The sequence below is a fragment of the Camponotus vicinus genome, unplaced genomic scaffold (genome assembly GCF_025532165.1).
Source record: "Camponotus vicinus isolate PSW18456_S1 unplaced genomic scaffold, iyCamVici1.0 SCAF_3, whole genome shotgun sequence".
NCBI classification, from domain to species: Eukaryota; Metazoa; Arthropoda; class Insecta; order Hymenoptera; family Formicidae; genus Camponotus; species Camponotus vicinus.
This window is the reverse complement of record NW_028141967.1, coordinates 11,586,357-11,604,070: the sequence shown is the minus strand read 5'-3', so window position 1 is coordinate 11,604,070 and position 17,714 is coordinate 11,586,357. Positions and strand designations below refer to the sequence as shown.

General features: G+C 30.5%; 2 protein-coding genes across 3 annotated transcripts; both read left to right on the top strand.

Annotated features, from left to right (window-relative positions):
- Positions 1 to 3,620: 3,620 nt before the first annotated feature.
- On the top strand, positions 3,621 to 6,810 carry LOC145968568 (uncharacterized). Of its 2 annotated transcripts, XM_083094140.1 has the most exons (3): positions 3,621 to 3,890; positions 4,114 to 4,249; positions 4,754 to 6,810. In XM_083094140.1, exon 3 carries the CDS (start codon positions 4,858 to 4,860, stop codon positions 6,808 to 6,810), a length of 1,953 nt encoding a protein of 650 aa, XP_082950266.1. In that variant the 5' UTR covers positions 3,621 to 3,890; positions 4,114 to 4,249; positions 4,754 to 4,857. The 2 variants fall into 2 exon arrangements, with proteins under 2 accessions (XP_082950266.1, XP_082950264.1); XM_083094138.1 differs by having other exon boundaries at positions 3,621 to 4,249.
- Positions 6,811 to 6,961: 151 nt separating this feature from the next.
- Positions 6,962 to 10,550, top strand: LOC145968569 (uncharacterized). Its single transcript, XM_083094141.1, has 7 exons — positions 6,962 to 7,124; positions 7,234 to 7,543; positions 7,845 to 7,922; positions 8,061 to 8,141; positions 8,294 to 8,529; positions 8,742 to 8,901; positions 9,324 to 10,550. The coding sequence occupies exons 1-7, from the start codon at positions 7,083 to 7,085 to the stop codon at positions 9,437 to 9,439; spliced, it is 1,023 nt and encodes a 340-aa protein (XP_082950267.1). The 5' UTR covers positions 6,962 to 7,082; the 3' UTR covers positions 9,440 to 10,550.
- The last annotated feature ends 7,164 nt before the right edge of the window (positions 10,551 to 17,714 follow it).

Here is a 17,714-nt window from a genome sequence, read left to right as displayed (position 1 = left end):
CATTATTTTGTACATAAAAGTATTAAGGTAAGGTAATCGAAAAATGAATATTTTACTAGATATTTTATGGTTTATGTAAAATTAAGAAATTATTTCAAGCCTCAACTCGAAATGTATTCAATGAAGAAATACTTTATTATAGTGTTTTGAAAAGCTCTCGAGGCAAGCTATAACAATATGCAAAAGTATATAGGGTGTCCCATTTAAAAAGTTGGAGGTGACCTTCACGTGACCTTCAAACGACTTTTCAAGGTAAAACCAATGACACCATCTTATGGCCCCCTTAAAATCATACAACTTTTGTTTAAAACATTCTCACCGAAACCGCCATGGTTTCGAGTTACTTCGATGTCTCAAGTTAAATGGGACACCCTGTATATATATATATATATATATATATATATATATATATATATACAGGGTGATTCTAAATAACTTTATGCTTTTGCAAAAACACAATCTTGACCGAATTCTAAGACGATTTTTCCTTTGGCAAAATTTCGTCCGAAGCTTAGTTTTTGAATTATTAAAGGAAGTAGTTAACGTATGACGGGTCGAATACAAGAGGCAGGCAAGGGTGACGCGATTCACCGTTAGACGCGGGTGCTTACGCGGGGCGCCTGCTGCGATCAGCTGGTCGCTATACACATACATACACACATGCGAACACATACATTCTCTCTCTGTCTGTCTCTCTCTCTCTCTCTCTCTCTCTCTCTCTCCCCTCTCTCGCTCATTCGCTCACTCACGTTTTTTCTTTTTTTTTTACGAGAGAGGGGAAAATGCATTTTATGCATACCCACCGGTCGATCCAGTGAGTTATGTGGCACTCGAGTACCAAGTCGAATTACCAACTCGGTACTCCCTACCCACTAAAAACCCCTCTCTTTTCACGAATTTCCTTTGACACACTGTCCCTCTGACTTCCCGAGATCTGTTTTCACATAACGTCAAAAAATAGTTATTATTACCTTGTTCGATGACTTTTGATGTATTGCTGTAATTGCTTGAAGGAGAAATGAATTTTCCGATAGATCGTACGTTCTCAAATTTAATGTAGATATCACGTTGCAAAAGACAAGAAATCCACACTAAATTATTAACTGAAAGTTTTTCTCCTTTCATGAACTGTATTCTTTTATAAACTTTAACGTAATCACATTTATTTACTCACTCGATGAGACGAGAAATTTACTAATGACTCTCACTAATCACTATTAATCACTGTCGAATAATAACTGTTGGCGATTAAAAATCACTCGATGAAAGAAACACGCGCGGACACGTTACTACACGACGCGACAATGCGATAATTATTCGGCGACTGCAAGCAGTTTTTTGTCATGGTAGGTTGCGGTAGGTTAAGGTACTACTGGCGCAATCGAACGCGATCATGTGTTCGATTGAAGAATGCGGTAAACATAATAAACATTTAACATATTAATATTATTATTATCATGAATGTGTGTGATATCCATACATCGTATGATATCTATTTAAAAATTAATTAGATTAAATAAGTGTTTTTAAAATATTTATTACTTTTACTATTATCTTAAATAAATATTTAATATTAATATTTTATATGATTTTATATTATAATGAAAAAATATTTAATTATGTTTTGGAAAGTTCTCGAGGCAAGCTACAAGAATATGCAAAAGTATATAGGGTGTCCCATTTAAAAAGTTGGAGGTGACCTTCAAACGACTTTTCAAGGTAAAATTGATGACACCATCTTATGGCCCCCTTAAAACCATACAACTTTTGTTTAAAACATTTTCACTGAAACCGCCATGGTTTCGAGATATTCGAGTGTGAAAGTTAAAATGGGACACCCTGTATATGATTTAATAAATGGATATTATATGTTTACATCTTCTTTTATCTTATCCTTTCTCCTCCTCTCTTATTGATGATCTTTATAAAATTGTCCCATATAGCACAAAACGTCCTGTGGATGTTCATTTTATATCCATTTTACATCCGTATGTCCATGGATATGAAATGAACATCCATGGTATATCCAATATGAGACATCCATCAATGGACAATATTTAGATATCCACAGAATGTCCAGTCTTGGACGTCAAATCCCATATAGCATAAGATCTCCGTAGAATATCCTTATTTGATCGGAATGATCTCAAATATATATAGTGATTCAGACTAATTTACCTGAGGATTACCTGAGGATATTTCTAATTGTCATATATACATATACATATATATATATATATATATATATATATATATTTTACTTATTTATTTTTTAAAGTATTTGTTAACTTTATTTTATCTACTATATATGTATATATATGTATATATATATATATATATATATATATATATATATATATATATATATATATATATCTAAATGTATTTTATTTTTTAATATATTTATTATAAGTTCCCGCCAAGTTATCGTTGGCGAGAAATCGGCTAGCTTCGGCTATACTCGGTTCGTTACGGTTACACGTTGCTCGCGTCGAAAAAATGGCATCACTGCATGTTGACCAGAAGTCTTGTCTTGCCGGCCAAAGAGTGTTATTGAGTGTCGAGAGATCGGTTTTGATGAGCAGCTAGTGTTTAGGATCTTGATTGACTGTCGTACTTGTACGGATGAATTATATCCGTACTCTACAGTGAATTCTGCGAGAGATCGTTAACGCGTGCATATACCGTCGTGGCATACACGTGTGATATAGTGCGCGGCAGAAGGGCATAGAAGCCATCTTAACTGCATTTTTTCTTTATGTTTTTTTGTTCTCTTTGTCTCGGCTGATATGCAGCAATTTATATATTAGACTTATTGTGCCAAAGACTTGTAAATAGTGTATACAGGGTGACCCATTTTAACTTAGGCAGCCAAATAACTCGAAAAATAAGCAAGATAGAGAAAAATGTTTTAGACAAAAGTTGTATGGTTTCGAGGGGGCCATAAGATGGTATCATTGGTTTGACCTTGAAGAGTCATTTGAAGGTCACGTGAAGATCACTTCAATTTTTTTAAATAGAACATCCTATATATTTTTGTACATTCTTGTAGCTCATCTCGAGAGCTTTCCAAAACACTATAATTAAGTACATTTTCGTTAAGTACTTTTTGAGTTATGAGGCTTGAAATAATTTCTTAATTTTACATAAACCGTAAAATATCTTGTAAAATATTCATTTTTCGATTACCTTACCTTAATAGTTTTATGTACAAAATAATGAGAGGAATCAATTGGTGTAAAGAAAACACATAGTTGTTTCGAAGAAAAAATATGTAATTTGCAATTAACAATTCCATATTTTTTCTTAAAAACAACTATGTGTTTTCTTTACACCAATTGATTCCTCTCATTATTTTGTACATAAAAGTATTAAGGTAAGATAATCGAAAAATGAATATTTTACAAGATATTTTACGGTTTATGTAAAATTAAGAAATTATTTCAAGCATCATAACTCTTAAAGTACTTAACGGAAAGGTACTTAATTATAGTGTTTTGGAAAGCTCTCGAAATAAGCTACAAGAATGTACAAAAATATATAGGGTATTCCATTTAAAAAAATTGAAGTGACCTTCACGTGACCTTCAAATGACTCTTCAAGGTCAAACCAATGATACCATCTTATGGCCCCCTCGAAACCATACAACTTTTGTCTAAAACATTTTTCTCTATCTTGCTTATTTTTCGAGTTATTTGGCTGCCTAAGTTAAAATGGGTCACCCTGTATATATATGTATATAAGTGTAATACGAAACTTGTCGTATATATCATATATATGAATGGTTGTTGGCCATTTCTGTCTAAGATTATTAGACAGTAGTATTATCTACAGAGACAATTATCTACAGTTGTGTCAGGATAACATGTGGCAGGATAAAACGTTGTAAGGTAAGATTTACAATTATCTCAAATATTAATGAGTGAATTAGTGTTATAACAATATAACAACATGCATGTCCAAAGATGTCCTGCGCACGTCTTTTGGACATGCATGTTGGTAGGGATAAATTTATATTGTTCCGGCATACACAGATTGTCTTTATATTATATTATATCACCTAAGATGATGTTATACATGCTAGTAATGAATGTTTCCGTTAATCATTCGTAGATATTTCCATCTAACATTACTACACGTATTGGATTTCCGTCCAAAATTACATACGTATTGGATTAATTTCGGATATACTATACGTATCGGAATAATTACAGTTGTAAACAGACTTAGCAAGAAAAGACGTTGTAAGGTAAGACTTACATCAATTATTTCATATTAACGAGTAAATTATACAGCACCACACATCCAAAAGACGTTCAGAGGACCTCCTGAGGACATCCTAACATCCTCTGGATGTCCTCTGAACGTCTTTAGGATATGTGTGCTGTTAGGGACCCAGCAAACACAGAACATTGTGGCAATGTTGCTGCAATATGTAACAAGTAACGATAATGATAACGCATTACTTTTATGAATAATTAACGTTCCCAACAATTTTTATAATTTTAATTAATAATATTTGAAATAATTATATAATACAATATATAAATTGATAAATTGTGATAAATGATATATGAAAGTAAGAGAGATTATAATTAATAAGAATTAAATGAGATGATTAAATTATGTAGTAAGATAATTGATATACAATATATTCAAAATTTATATCTTTTATTGTCTGATATAAATTTTCTTTTTATGAATTAAAAAGTTAAAGTTCAAATAAGATTTAAAAAAAAATATTTTTTCTTAGGGAAATTATGGAAAAATATAATAAAAAACGCAAACGGCTACGTGAAATGTCAGTTAGGCATTTGAGAAGACTTGTGCAAAATGAAACAAATTTGTTAGACTATAATGATCAAGAAAAGATCAGAAAAGATCAGCAAAAATCATACATTGCCAAGTACAAGTGCCAAATTTTATGAAAATAATCATGTAAATGAATATGTAAATGAATCTGATAATCATATAGAATTTATATGCAGTGAAACCGAAAATGACAATATGAATATAATACATGAATTAAATGAAATAACAAATAATACAGAAAATAATGCAGTTTATTTAGACAATCCAAATACTGAGAATGTTAAAGAGGAAAGAAACTTTAAATTCTTATTACGTGACTGGGCTGTAACAAATAACGTTAATCACGTTACACTAAGTCAACTTTTGAAAATTCTTCGTATGCATGAATGCTTTTCTGATTTACCAGTAGATCCTAGAAGTTTATTGCAAACGCCGAAAAATACTACAATCAAAACTGTTTTACCTGGTTTATATTCTCATTTTGGAGTTCGTGTTGCATTAGAGAAATATTGTAGAAAATATAATCACAGATTTCATAATATACATACAATAAATCTAGGAATCAATATTGATGGTTTACCTATATCAAGATCTTCAACATCATCATTATGGCCAATCTTAGGATGTGTTTTGCCATATAAAGAAATTTTTATAATTGGTGCATATTATGGATCTAAGAAACCAGCAAATTGCAATGAGTATTTACAAGATTTTGTCGAAGAAATGATAGAGTTGATAAATAATGGAATTTTTCTGTATGAGAAATTATATAATATCAAAATTAAACAAATTTTATGCGATGCTCCTGCAAAATCTTTTATATTAAATGTAAAAGGTCACAATGGTTACTTCAGTTGCACAAAGTGCATAATTGAAGGTGAATATCGAAACGGACGTATTTGTTTTGCAGATATTCATGCTGCAAAAAGAACAAATAATGATTTTTTAAATGAAACCGATGAAAATTTCCACTTAGACTACACCAATTTAAAACAAATACCGCAGTTACATTTTATAGAAAATATTCCTCTTGATTATATGCATCTACTTTGTCTCGGAATTATGAGAAAATGTTTGTATATGTGGACAACAGGTGATTTAAAAATTCGTTTGCAACATCGTAAATGTCAAACAATATCAAACAATTTAGAAACTATTAAACAGACCGTACCAGTTGAATTTGGTAGAAAACCGAGATCTTTGGATTATTTAAAACAATGGAAGGCAACTGAATATCGACAAATTTTATTATATATAGGCCCTGTTGTTTTTCAAGGAATACTTCAAAATGATTTATATGATCATTTTCTAACTCTTCACGTAGCTATTAGAATTTTATGCAGCAAAAATTTATGTAAGGATTATTTGAATTATGCTGAAGAATTATTGAATCATTATGTCAAAAGTTTTAAAATTTTGTATGGAGAATACAATGTCTCTCATAATGTTCACGGTCTGATTCATTTATGCGACGATGTTCGAATACATGGCACTTTAGATTTATTTAGTGCTTTTAAATATGAGAACTTTTTACAAGAAATAAAGAAAGCAATTCGCAAAGCTGATAAACCGTTACAACAATTACATAGAAGATACGTAGAGAAAGATGCTATATGTAACAATAAAGTTTTGACATACAAAGAAAATCCTAAAATACAGTTACTTAAGGAACATTCTAATGGTCCCATTATTCAAAACTGCACAAATCCTCAGTATGAAGTTATTAATATTTCAAATTATGTTATAAAAGTGAACGATAATGCTAATAATTGTTGTCTTATGAAAGATGAAAGTATTATAAAAGTTGAAAATATTGCATATTGTAACACAAGAAAATGCTTAGTTGTCATCGGTAGAAAATATATGATTAAACAAGATTTATTTCATGTTCCATGTGTGTCATCATTACTTGAAATTTATAAAGTTAGCAATTTGTCTGAATTATGTTCATGGCCCATATCGGATATCAGCAAGAAAATGTTTATTATGCAATACTGAAACAATGATGCATTCGTTGTTTTACCGTTATTGCATATTGAATAATTAATAAAAAATTTAATTTGTAGATATTTAAAATAAAATAAAAATAAACAATATCTCTCTCATTATGAGTAAGAAATATTATATTGTCGAATTTGAAGATGGTCTTCAAATTATACCTAACAATTGGTTTACATGTGAAAAAAAATCTGCAGCATATTGGCCAAATTTGACAAATCAAAAAGAATATGATAAAGCAGTTCAGAAAATGAAAGAATATAATAATATTAATGCAACAATTGTATCCATTAAAAGAATATTTGGAAGTACAGGTACAAGTTTAATTTATTTTGTTGCTGAAATTTTTATTTGCAGCTTTAAGAAAGAAATATTTTAAAAATATTATTGTTTTCGGATAATTTCCTTAATGCAAAAAATAAGCTAAAATTAGCTGAAAAATTATCAGATTTAAATTCAGATGAAGATGACGCAGAAATTGTAAAAAAAAGGAGAAGACTTTATGCAACAAAAGTACTTTCTTCAAGCAGTGAAGAGGAAATTGATAACCTTGTTACAAATAAAAAAATTGATAATTATCCAAAAGTACCACAAATTTCGAAGGATTCTAATAAATCACGTCGCATGTTGCAAGATAAAGAAAACTGTCCATCAGAACAAGAAAATGAAACGCAACATGCACGATTTGAACAAAATTATAATTTTTCTTCAAATATTCATCAAACAATAAAAGGTAACAATTAGATATTTATATCTGCTGTGTATTATAACGATTTATTGAATGTATGTCCAAGATAATGAAACTTCTTAATTTTATTTTATTACATATATAGATATACTTTTTAAAAAATATATTATAATAAAATATTTTAAAACACGGAAGAAATTTTAATTTATAATTATTGTTTTATTAAAAATAAGACAAATTTTTTTTATAATTATTTAATATATTTTTACGTAGTTTTTGAAATTTTTTGTTTCTTTAAATAAAATAGATGTTATAGCATTATTTATATAGAGCTCTACAATTACAGATTCGCAAAATGTCCATCGAGTTTCAAATCAAAACGTTTCTTGTGGAAATATTCCTAATGTTCAACATGACACAACAGGTATAGAATTTCTTATGTTTATTTAAATTTTAAAGTAATTACTATTATATTTTTACATAGTTACTGAAATTTTTTGTTTCTTTACATAAAATAGATGTAATAGCATTATTTATATAGAGCTCTATACTGTAATTTCAGATTCGCGAAATGTCCAGCGAGTATCAAATCAAAACGTTTCTTGTAGTCGAAGTATTTCTAATGTTCAACATGACACAACAGGTATAGAATTTCCTACGTTTATTTAAATTTTAAAGTAATTACTATATTTTAATACACATTTGTATATTAAATAGAAAGATTTGTTTTTTAAAACTAAATAAAATCATATTCTCTATTAAACTGTATGTATTTTGAATATTTTTCTCTTTTAGGATTTGATGAATTTAAGCATCACGTATATAGAAGCCTTTCTCTGTTTAAGCAGAAATTAGATTTGATTTTACAAAATCAATTAGATTTCCACGAACAATGGCAAAATGACAATACAAGACGCATCCCCAATGAAGATGATGATGTAGATGTTATGTTACAATTTCCAATAGAAACTGATAACAGTTTGAATCAATTAGAAGAAGCTCTTATTGATAATAATTATCGTACTAAATTGGTAAAATAAAATAATATGTTATATATACCTATATTAATTATATCTTTACAAGATTTATAAATTATAAATAATATACCCATTTATTCGTTGATTTTTCGATGTTTATCTATTATCAAAAAATAAAACATTTTGTTTGCATTTTTATTACAGTTAATAAAATTATAATTAATTTAACATTTTATATTTGTTTATTAAAATATTTCATTTTCTAGGTAAATAAACTTTCAAAAATTGGTGGCAAAAATTTAAGACAACTTGTTTTAAATTTAATGAAAAGAATTTTTGCAGTAACCGTTGCAAAAGAGTATAGTTGGTATGGAAAAAAACAAAACAAAACTTTCTCAGATTTAAAACTTTGCTCAGTTATTATCAGTGAGTATATGTATAATATATATTATATATGTATATATTATATATATGTATATATTGTATATATGTATATATTATATATATGTATATATGTATATATTATATGTGTATATGTATATATTTATATTATTTATTAAAATATATTTATATGTATACATATGTATACATGTTTAAATTATAACTTATCAAATGTACATATACATTAGATCTAGTTATAAATATAATAATTATATTTATTATATATTATATTTAAATTAGATTCATTAGAGAGAGAGAGAGAGAGAGAGAGAGAGAGAGAGAGAGAGAGAGAGAGAGAGAGAGAGAGAGAGAGAGAGAGCTAGTTCAAGGTGAATCAAAGAATAGATATGTTATATATATATATATATATATATATATATATATACATATGTTTATATGTATTCTAGGTGCAGTTCAAGTTAAATATCCACAGGCTACTGAATATGAAATTTCGGAACCAATCAAATCATGGCTTCGTCATGCATCTGAAAAAGCACAAAAAATGAATGCTGCTGGCATATAATTAAATTAATGATCAATTGTGATAATTTCTATTATATTTTTATTATCTTTTGACCCTCCAATCCAATTCTATGAATACACAGAATTACGTATGTATTTTATATTTTTCGAATTTTACATCAATATAACCGAAAGACAAGGAAAATCTTTAAGACTATTAGATTGATAAGTATTAGATTTTGATAAGATAGATTGATAAGTATTAGATTTTGATAAGATTTAAGATATAGTTTGTTAATTTAAAAATGATTAACTTTTTGCATTGTTTTGTTTTTATTTATCACTTGTTTATTAGACAGTAGTAGATTTTAATAAGGTTTATAAGATATAATTTTTTAATTTCAAAATGATTAACTTTTTGCAAAATATGTTTTGTTTTTATTTATCATTTGTTTATTAAGCAGCATTACAATTTATCCGAAGCAAGATTTGACTATGGATTTTTTATAAATAAATTATTTAAAACAAAAGTGATAAAATTCGTTCATAGAATTTCGAAGATATTAAAATAAATCTAATTTTTTTCATTCGAAAAACGAAATATACACTCACGCACAAACTGAAACAAATTTATGCGAATTATTTCGTTTCTCCAAAGTTGCAATAAAATAAAGTTGATATCTCCAAGCGGCGATGTAGCACTTTTTAAACTTTTGTTCTATGTGGTCCAATTATAAAGAATCCATTAGACAAATTTGGGCGCCTTGAATAAAGTATCCTCGTTTATTAAAATAATATAAGATTATGTAAGATAATTATATAATTATATCATAATCGTTTATTATTTTTCGGAGTCACTATCAGAATGCCTCTTTTTTATATATTGCCGATTGCTATGTTTTCCTTTTACATCACACGTCCTGGCGTTTTGTTTGTAATGCGTTAATATTGCCACGACAGGCGCACTCTCTCGATTATAAATGTTGAAAAAATATATATATATAATACATATATATAATTATAACATAAATATAATATTTTTGTACATATAATATGTACAAAAAATATATATATATATGTACATTTTTAAAAATAAAGTTTAATTATTTTAACGAGACTTTTATTATCATTTTAGTTATAACTTTTTCTATTTATAATATAAAGATGAGAATGCATTCTTATAAGAATTTTATACGTAAATAATATTATATAAGTTTTTAAGAAAGTTGTAAATATAATTTTACATCTATCTTAAGAAATTGATATTTGAACATTTATCGATAGTTAAGAAAAACTAACACGTTAACATATTTATATTATATACATATATTAAATATATTTCTTAAAATATAAGGTAAACATGTTACTTCAACGACTTTTATTTTTAGAGAAGCTTCATTAGTTGATCATTTTTCTTTTATATCTGGTGACTCATTTTAAATGCCTATTCACTTAAAATGAAACAACATTTGTCAGAAATATTTGTCGAATAATGTATCCAAGATATTTTAGGTAAGCATTTAAAATCCTTAACAGCACACATATCCGAAAGACGTTTAGAGGACATCCATAAAACATCCAAATATCCTCTGGATGTCCTCTGAACGTCTTTAGGATATGTAACGCTGTTAGGATGGATTACCCTATATATTCAATTACTGCATATCGATCAACCTAGGATAGCAAAAAGGCATTTATAGAAACATCCAGTGGACATTGTTGGGATCGAATTTTGTTATATAATTATATCCTAAGGATATCCATTTTTGGATCTCTCACAGATATCTTATGAGCGGACATTTAAACATCCTCAGTATATCCTAAATACATCCTCAGGTTTTACACGGATGAACTGTGGATATCTGAAAATCCCTCGAGATATATCCGATGGACATACCTCGGATTAACTTTTGCTATGTGGGGTATGTTACAATTACAAAATTTTCATGTATATTACTTCTTTTATAATATTACTTACATAAGTGTTATTATTATTATTATTATTATTATTATTTCATCTTGTGCCATCTTAAATTAAACAAGTTTAGAGTCTCGTGCGTCATTTCATGCATACATTTTGAGCATATTTATATTTACGTTTTAATGTTATTCTAATGTTTATCAATGTTATTCTAACTATGCACGCGAAAAAAACATAATTACATAGATAAATGTATCCGTGTTAGTTATCTTATATTATGGAAAAACAGAATGTGTTGCGCGAAAAATCGAGCGCATGGACGGACACGAATAGCGTATTACAGAGAGGTTTATAATTAATTCTGGAAAATAACTTTTCGAAAACATAACTTAATCATATATGGTTGGATTCGTAAAAAAATAACCTTTCACTTGGTAATAAAGAAATTTCACAATTAAAAAAAAATATATTTAGTGGTGGGGTATTTTGAAAAAATAAAAAACTAAAAATTTTTTTTGTTATTATTGTAAAGTACTCTTGAAGCCATTTAACTTTCAATTTGAAAATTTTTTTCTATCTCTTATAGTTTCTGAAATATTCACCTCGAAAGGAAAAAACCGATTTTTTTCAAAGAGGTGTTTTACTCTCTAGACACGCGTATGGGCACGTATAAAAAAATACGTGTCCCTTATTTTTGTCTAGAAAACAACATATTAAAAGCTCATCAAAATCGGAGGAGGACACTTCGGTGCCTTTCCTTGTAAGCCTTAAATTAAAATTCTATTAAAGTAAACTCTACCTAAAATTAACTAAAGAATGTGACTTTATTAATATTTTATTCCCATAAGCCTTAGTTTGCGAAAAACCCTTTATTTTCAATCGTTTATAACTCGAAAACTATTAGTGCCGCGACATTTTCGCTGAGGAAAAATCGTTTTTAAATTGGCCAGAAAATCTGCCTTTAAAATATCAAGCGTTAGTTTCGGGACACCCTGTATATCTTCAACTTTTCACTTTAGCCTTCAGTTCACAATGGAAAAGGGAATAGAAAATAAACTGAACTTCCTAGACGTCATGATAATTGTGAATAATAACGTGATAGAATTCGATTGAATATTATAAACTCATCTTTCTCGAGAGATATCTGAATTACAAGTCTAATCATCTACTATGTCATAAGAGAGGAATTATCATTGGATTGATAGATCGTGCCTTTCTACTGTCACACCCGAGATTCCATCAGAAAAATTTTAAATTAATGATCGACATCCTCTTGGACAATAATTATCCTTTGTCTTACATTTTCAATGTAATAAAACTGAAATCGTTATTTGTCAGAGACGAATTCAGATTGATGACTGATGAGAGTTACTTTTGGATAAATCCACTTCATATTTCACGGTACCTTTCACGGACCAATTTTCTCAGATCAATTTAAACGTGTTTCGTGATCTTGAGAGATCGTCTTATACCTGGCCTGGTTAAATTCCGTGGATTTGTGAAGGTTCATAAAGATACAACGCTGAAAGATGCATGTAACAACTTAGTGTATAAAATATCATGCAAGAAATGCGACGTGTCTTATGTCGGTAAAACTGGCAGACAATTGAAAAAGAAAAATTTTCGAACATCAAAATCATATCCATAAAAATACCTTAAAACTCTCGATCATAACGAATTACAGACTGAAATATAATAATTAATTTAATTGAGAAGAGTTTGAGATTTTGGACAGAGAATTCTCTTTTGGCAACAGACTCATCTTAGAGATGCTACTTATTAAGTGGTAAAAGAATAGCCTGAATCTGCGGAATTATACGGAGGGCTTATAGCATGCATTTGCGACAATAATAGGCAATTTAAAGATATGAGTGCGTTTCCCCTTTCCTTGGTTGTTTTAATGTCTATGTCTCAAAGATAGATGGCACCCGATTGATCACGTCACCAATTGGCCAATTCAAAATAGGACTCTCTGATTGGTCAATCGTTGCTGATTACCCTAGGCACAGGTCGATATAATTGGCTGTAGTCAAATGCAACGTGATCAAACGGGACGCTCCCTCCAAATACCGAGAACATGTTTATGTTATTCGTTATTAAGTCATGATGAGATGTACACAATGTTTTGTATTGTCACCGAATGTGCAAATGAAACACGGGATCTGATGAGCAGTTCTCCTGACTATTTCATTTATTGTATAATTTAAAATGGGTATTATCAAATTGCTATCAGTAACCGCTTTGCCCCAATAATTAATAAGATAGCTGACCACTCTTTTGGTGTGTGGGAGGAGGATGAGACACTTATTCGCGCGGCAAACTTTACAAAAAAATTCGGACGGGAAAATCCCAACGTCATTATTACAAGAGCGGATAAGGGCAATGTCACGGTTGCCTTTGACAGAGAAATTTATTTAAAAAAGATAACAGATATGTTTAGTGATGAAAGCACCTATTTGGTTTTAAATAAAAATCTGATTAGAAAAATGATTAATGGTCTCCATGAGTTGTTAGTGAGATGGAAAAATCATAACTACATTTCCGATATGACTTACAAGCGTTTGAAATGCACTGATGGTGTGTTACCGAGGGTTTATGGATTAGCAAAAATTCATAAGCCGAACTGCTCATTTAGGGTCATTGTCTCCTCAATCAACACTCCCCCACACCAATTAGCTGCATTTTTACATAACATCATCTATGACGCTATCCCCAGGGCACATAGTCATGTTGCCAATAACTTTGAATTAGTCAAAAAACTATCAGGTGTATAGTTAAATTACCACTTTAAATTACTATCGTTGAATGTTGTTTCTCTCTTTACTAACATCCCATTAAACTTAGTGTTGGATAGCGTCTCAGAGAGATGATGTTTAATAAAAGAAAAGTGCAACATTCCCTGCGATGAATTCTTGACTGCAATTTGGTTTATATTAAATTCTACTTTCTTCACTTGTAATGGAAAAATATACCAACAAAATGGGCTCTCCCCTATCCCCCATCATTGCCGATATCACTCTGCAAGATTTGGAAAATAAAGCAATTGGACGTGTTCCCTTCAATCTACCATTCTATTATAGGTATGTGGATGATATAGCTTTGGCGGCTTTCTCTTCTATGTTCAATGAGGTCTTGGGTATCTTCAACTCTTCACCCAAGGCTTCAGTTCATTGGAGGAAGGAGTTGATAATAAACTTAATTTTCTTGATGTTACGATAGTCGTGAACAATAATTTAATCAAATTCGATTGGTATCACAAACCAACTTTTTCCGAAAGATATCTGAATTATAAATCGAATCATCCACTATGCCATAAGAGGGGAACAATCGTAGGATTGGTAGATCGTGCCTTTTTATTGTCGCATCCGAGATTCCATCAAAAAAACTTTGAGCTGATAGTCGGCGTCCTCTTGGACAATGGCTATCTTCTATTTTACATTTTCCATGTAATACGAGAGCGTCTGAAGTTGCTATTGGCCTTGAATCGGACAGGCTTAAAGACCGATGAGGACCACCCTGAAAAAAAGACCCTCTTCATATTTCACAATTCCATACATTCCAACGTTTTCGGAACAATTTAAGCGAGTTCTTCGTAATCATGACACTCATGGGAGTTTCTTATTTCGGCTTAAATAAACTTCGTAATTTTGTCAAGGTCCATAAAGACATAGGCCTGGTTTACACCGACCGTTTGATATGCGTATCAAATGTTATGTTCGTACTAAATGTATGGTGTAAACAATGCCGTTTGAGTTGGTACGATACGCATCGAGAAGGCGTATCGTTATCAAAATAATACGCGTATCAAGCATATGTGTGGCGTAAACACTTGTGCATCAAAGAATGAAGGATTAATATAACAAGGATAATATAAAGAAGGATAATATAACACTACTGTGTATCACTTGTCGACTCTTCGTACTTTATTGCATACTTTAGCTGGATTCCTTAAAGCGCGCGCATGTATTTATACATTTGATGTAAACGCAGTCGAATTAAACGTTTGGTGCGCATTACTTTTGATTCGCGTACGGTATAAACCAGGCCATAATGCCAAAAGATTCGTGTAACAATGTAGTGTATAAAGTCTCGTGCAATGATTGCGATGCGTCATATGTCGGCCAAACTAGCAGACAGTTAAAAAAATGAATTTCTGAACACCGAAATCACATCCGACGCCACAACCTTCGGTTATAACTAATCACAGACTGGAATTCGGTCATAATTTTAATTGGGAAGAATCTGAGATTTTGGACAGGGAGTCCTCGTTGGGCAAAAGACTTGTCCCCGAAATGCTGTTTATCAAGCGCCAAAAAAATAACTTGAATTTGCAGAGTGATACAGAGGGCTTGCATCATGCATTTGCGACGATAATCGATAATTCATCGAAAATATGAGGCGTTCGTTCATGCGTTTGTGTGTTTGTTGAGTCAACTGCGCATGTCCTTGGTTAAGCCCATGTTTACGTCCTGACAACCGAGGACATATTTATACAGTTCGTCATCGAATCTCGAATCGACATGAGATGCACAGCGGCATACTATATTATTAATTGTAAAAAGCGCGGAATCTGATGAGCCATGCTTCTAACTATTGATTTAAGCAAAAAAAGCTCATTCACGTGTAATATCTTTTGGTATTTATTTTATTTTTACTCGATTTGTTAGATCTACTGTGACGTCGCACAGCATAATTATAGTATATTTGATTGACTGTTAGAAACAGGGCGCTTACTAGACCTCCGCGGGATGTAATTTAGCGTCACCTACGCGTCGAGAAACAAATTCGTATAATGTAACGCGTCATAATCTGTAATACATATTATTAACATCGCGCTGAGGAAGGATCAAAAGATGAAACGTTCGCTTTTTGTTGTAATATGAGTTTTTTAATAAACTAATATTGAAAAAAGAAAGAAGTATCGTTGCTTCTCTGCGCTCCAACTACCGCGCGTTGGTTCTTATGCCATTTTCTTTTTAATTTTTTGATTACTTGAGCCAAATCTCTAATTATTAAATTTAAAATGGGTATTTATTATTTAAAATAGGTGACACTTTTTTGGACACGTAATGATTGGATACCGCTTGATTGGACACCGCACGATTGGGCACCGCACGATTGGAAATACACTGTGCTTCCTGTAGGAAATGAAATTTATTATTGTGCAGTTCCATATAATTAAATACGATCGGACAGATGTAGAATTATATAATAGACCCATTTTCGCATTTAAAGCATAGGGCGGTATGAGCTGAACATCGCTTCGCGTGGAAAGTTGCGAACCTATGTGGAACTGTACAATAATAAATCTCGTTTAATATTGAAAGCACGTAACGGTGTGTGTTGAACCTCGTTTCGCGTGGAATATTGCAAACTTATGTGGAACTGCACAACAATAAACTTCGTTTCGCACTAGAAGCACAGTGTATCCAATCATACGGTGTCCAATCGAGCAGTATCCAACCTAAACGTGTCCAATCGTTATGTGTCTCAACGGGATGCGCCCATTTAAGGGTCGGCTAAAGGCACGGTGGAGACCTCCCGCGGAGAGCGGGAACTATCAATTCGCAAAAGCGTTATTTTGGCCAAAATACAGAGAGAATTGTATTAAAATTATAATATTTAGAATCAATAGGACCTCAAGCAGGTCGCTAAAGAGCGATTTTTTGAATAAAAAATCAAAATAAAATTGCTAATAAATGGCAGACGCGCGCCTAGTAGCAGGTCAGGTGCAGCTAGGTACGAGAGTTCATGTATTTTATTTATTATAAATTTTTAAGAGTCAAAATGCAAAATCTGGCTCTGTAGCGCCCGACTTCATTCTATAAGGAATATATTAAAAAAAATTCATGGAAAAATATAACTTTTTCAAGGAGAAATAACGCTTTAGCGGATATTACTAGATTTATATCTAACGCACATATGGGGAAATTTCTGTGATAACATACTGGCGGCTCGACAAGGAAAGACTATCACTCTGTCTTTATCTCTCTTACACTTCGTATATATGTATAAGTAACATCTGTATAGATACAATACCAATATACTGCGCACACGAATATAACTGTTGGAAGATGTCAGATAAAAACCGGCTACTATTCTTTTTTCTCTTCATCATACATATGATGAAGGAACAAGGCAATAGTTATTGTCTGACATCTTCCAATACTCCAATAATCATATAGGTTGTACATCGCATTATATATATTAAATTATAAAACATATGTATATTGAAATAAAGAATAAATAAGTACTTGTACATATATACTATCTACAGATATATAATATTAATTTTATTTTAATTTACCAATAACGATATTTTTTCAATTTTATCGATACCGTATAAACACATACTGGCACATAAGTATTAGTAACATGAAAACATTTATTAGTAATACGTAATGGCGAAGTGCAA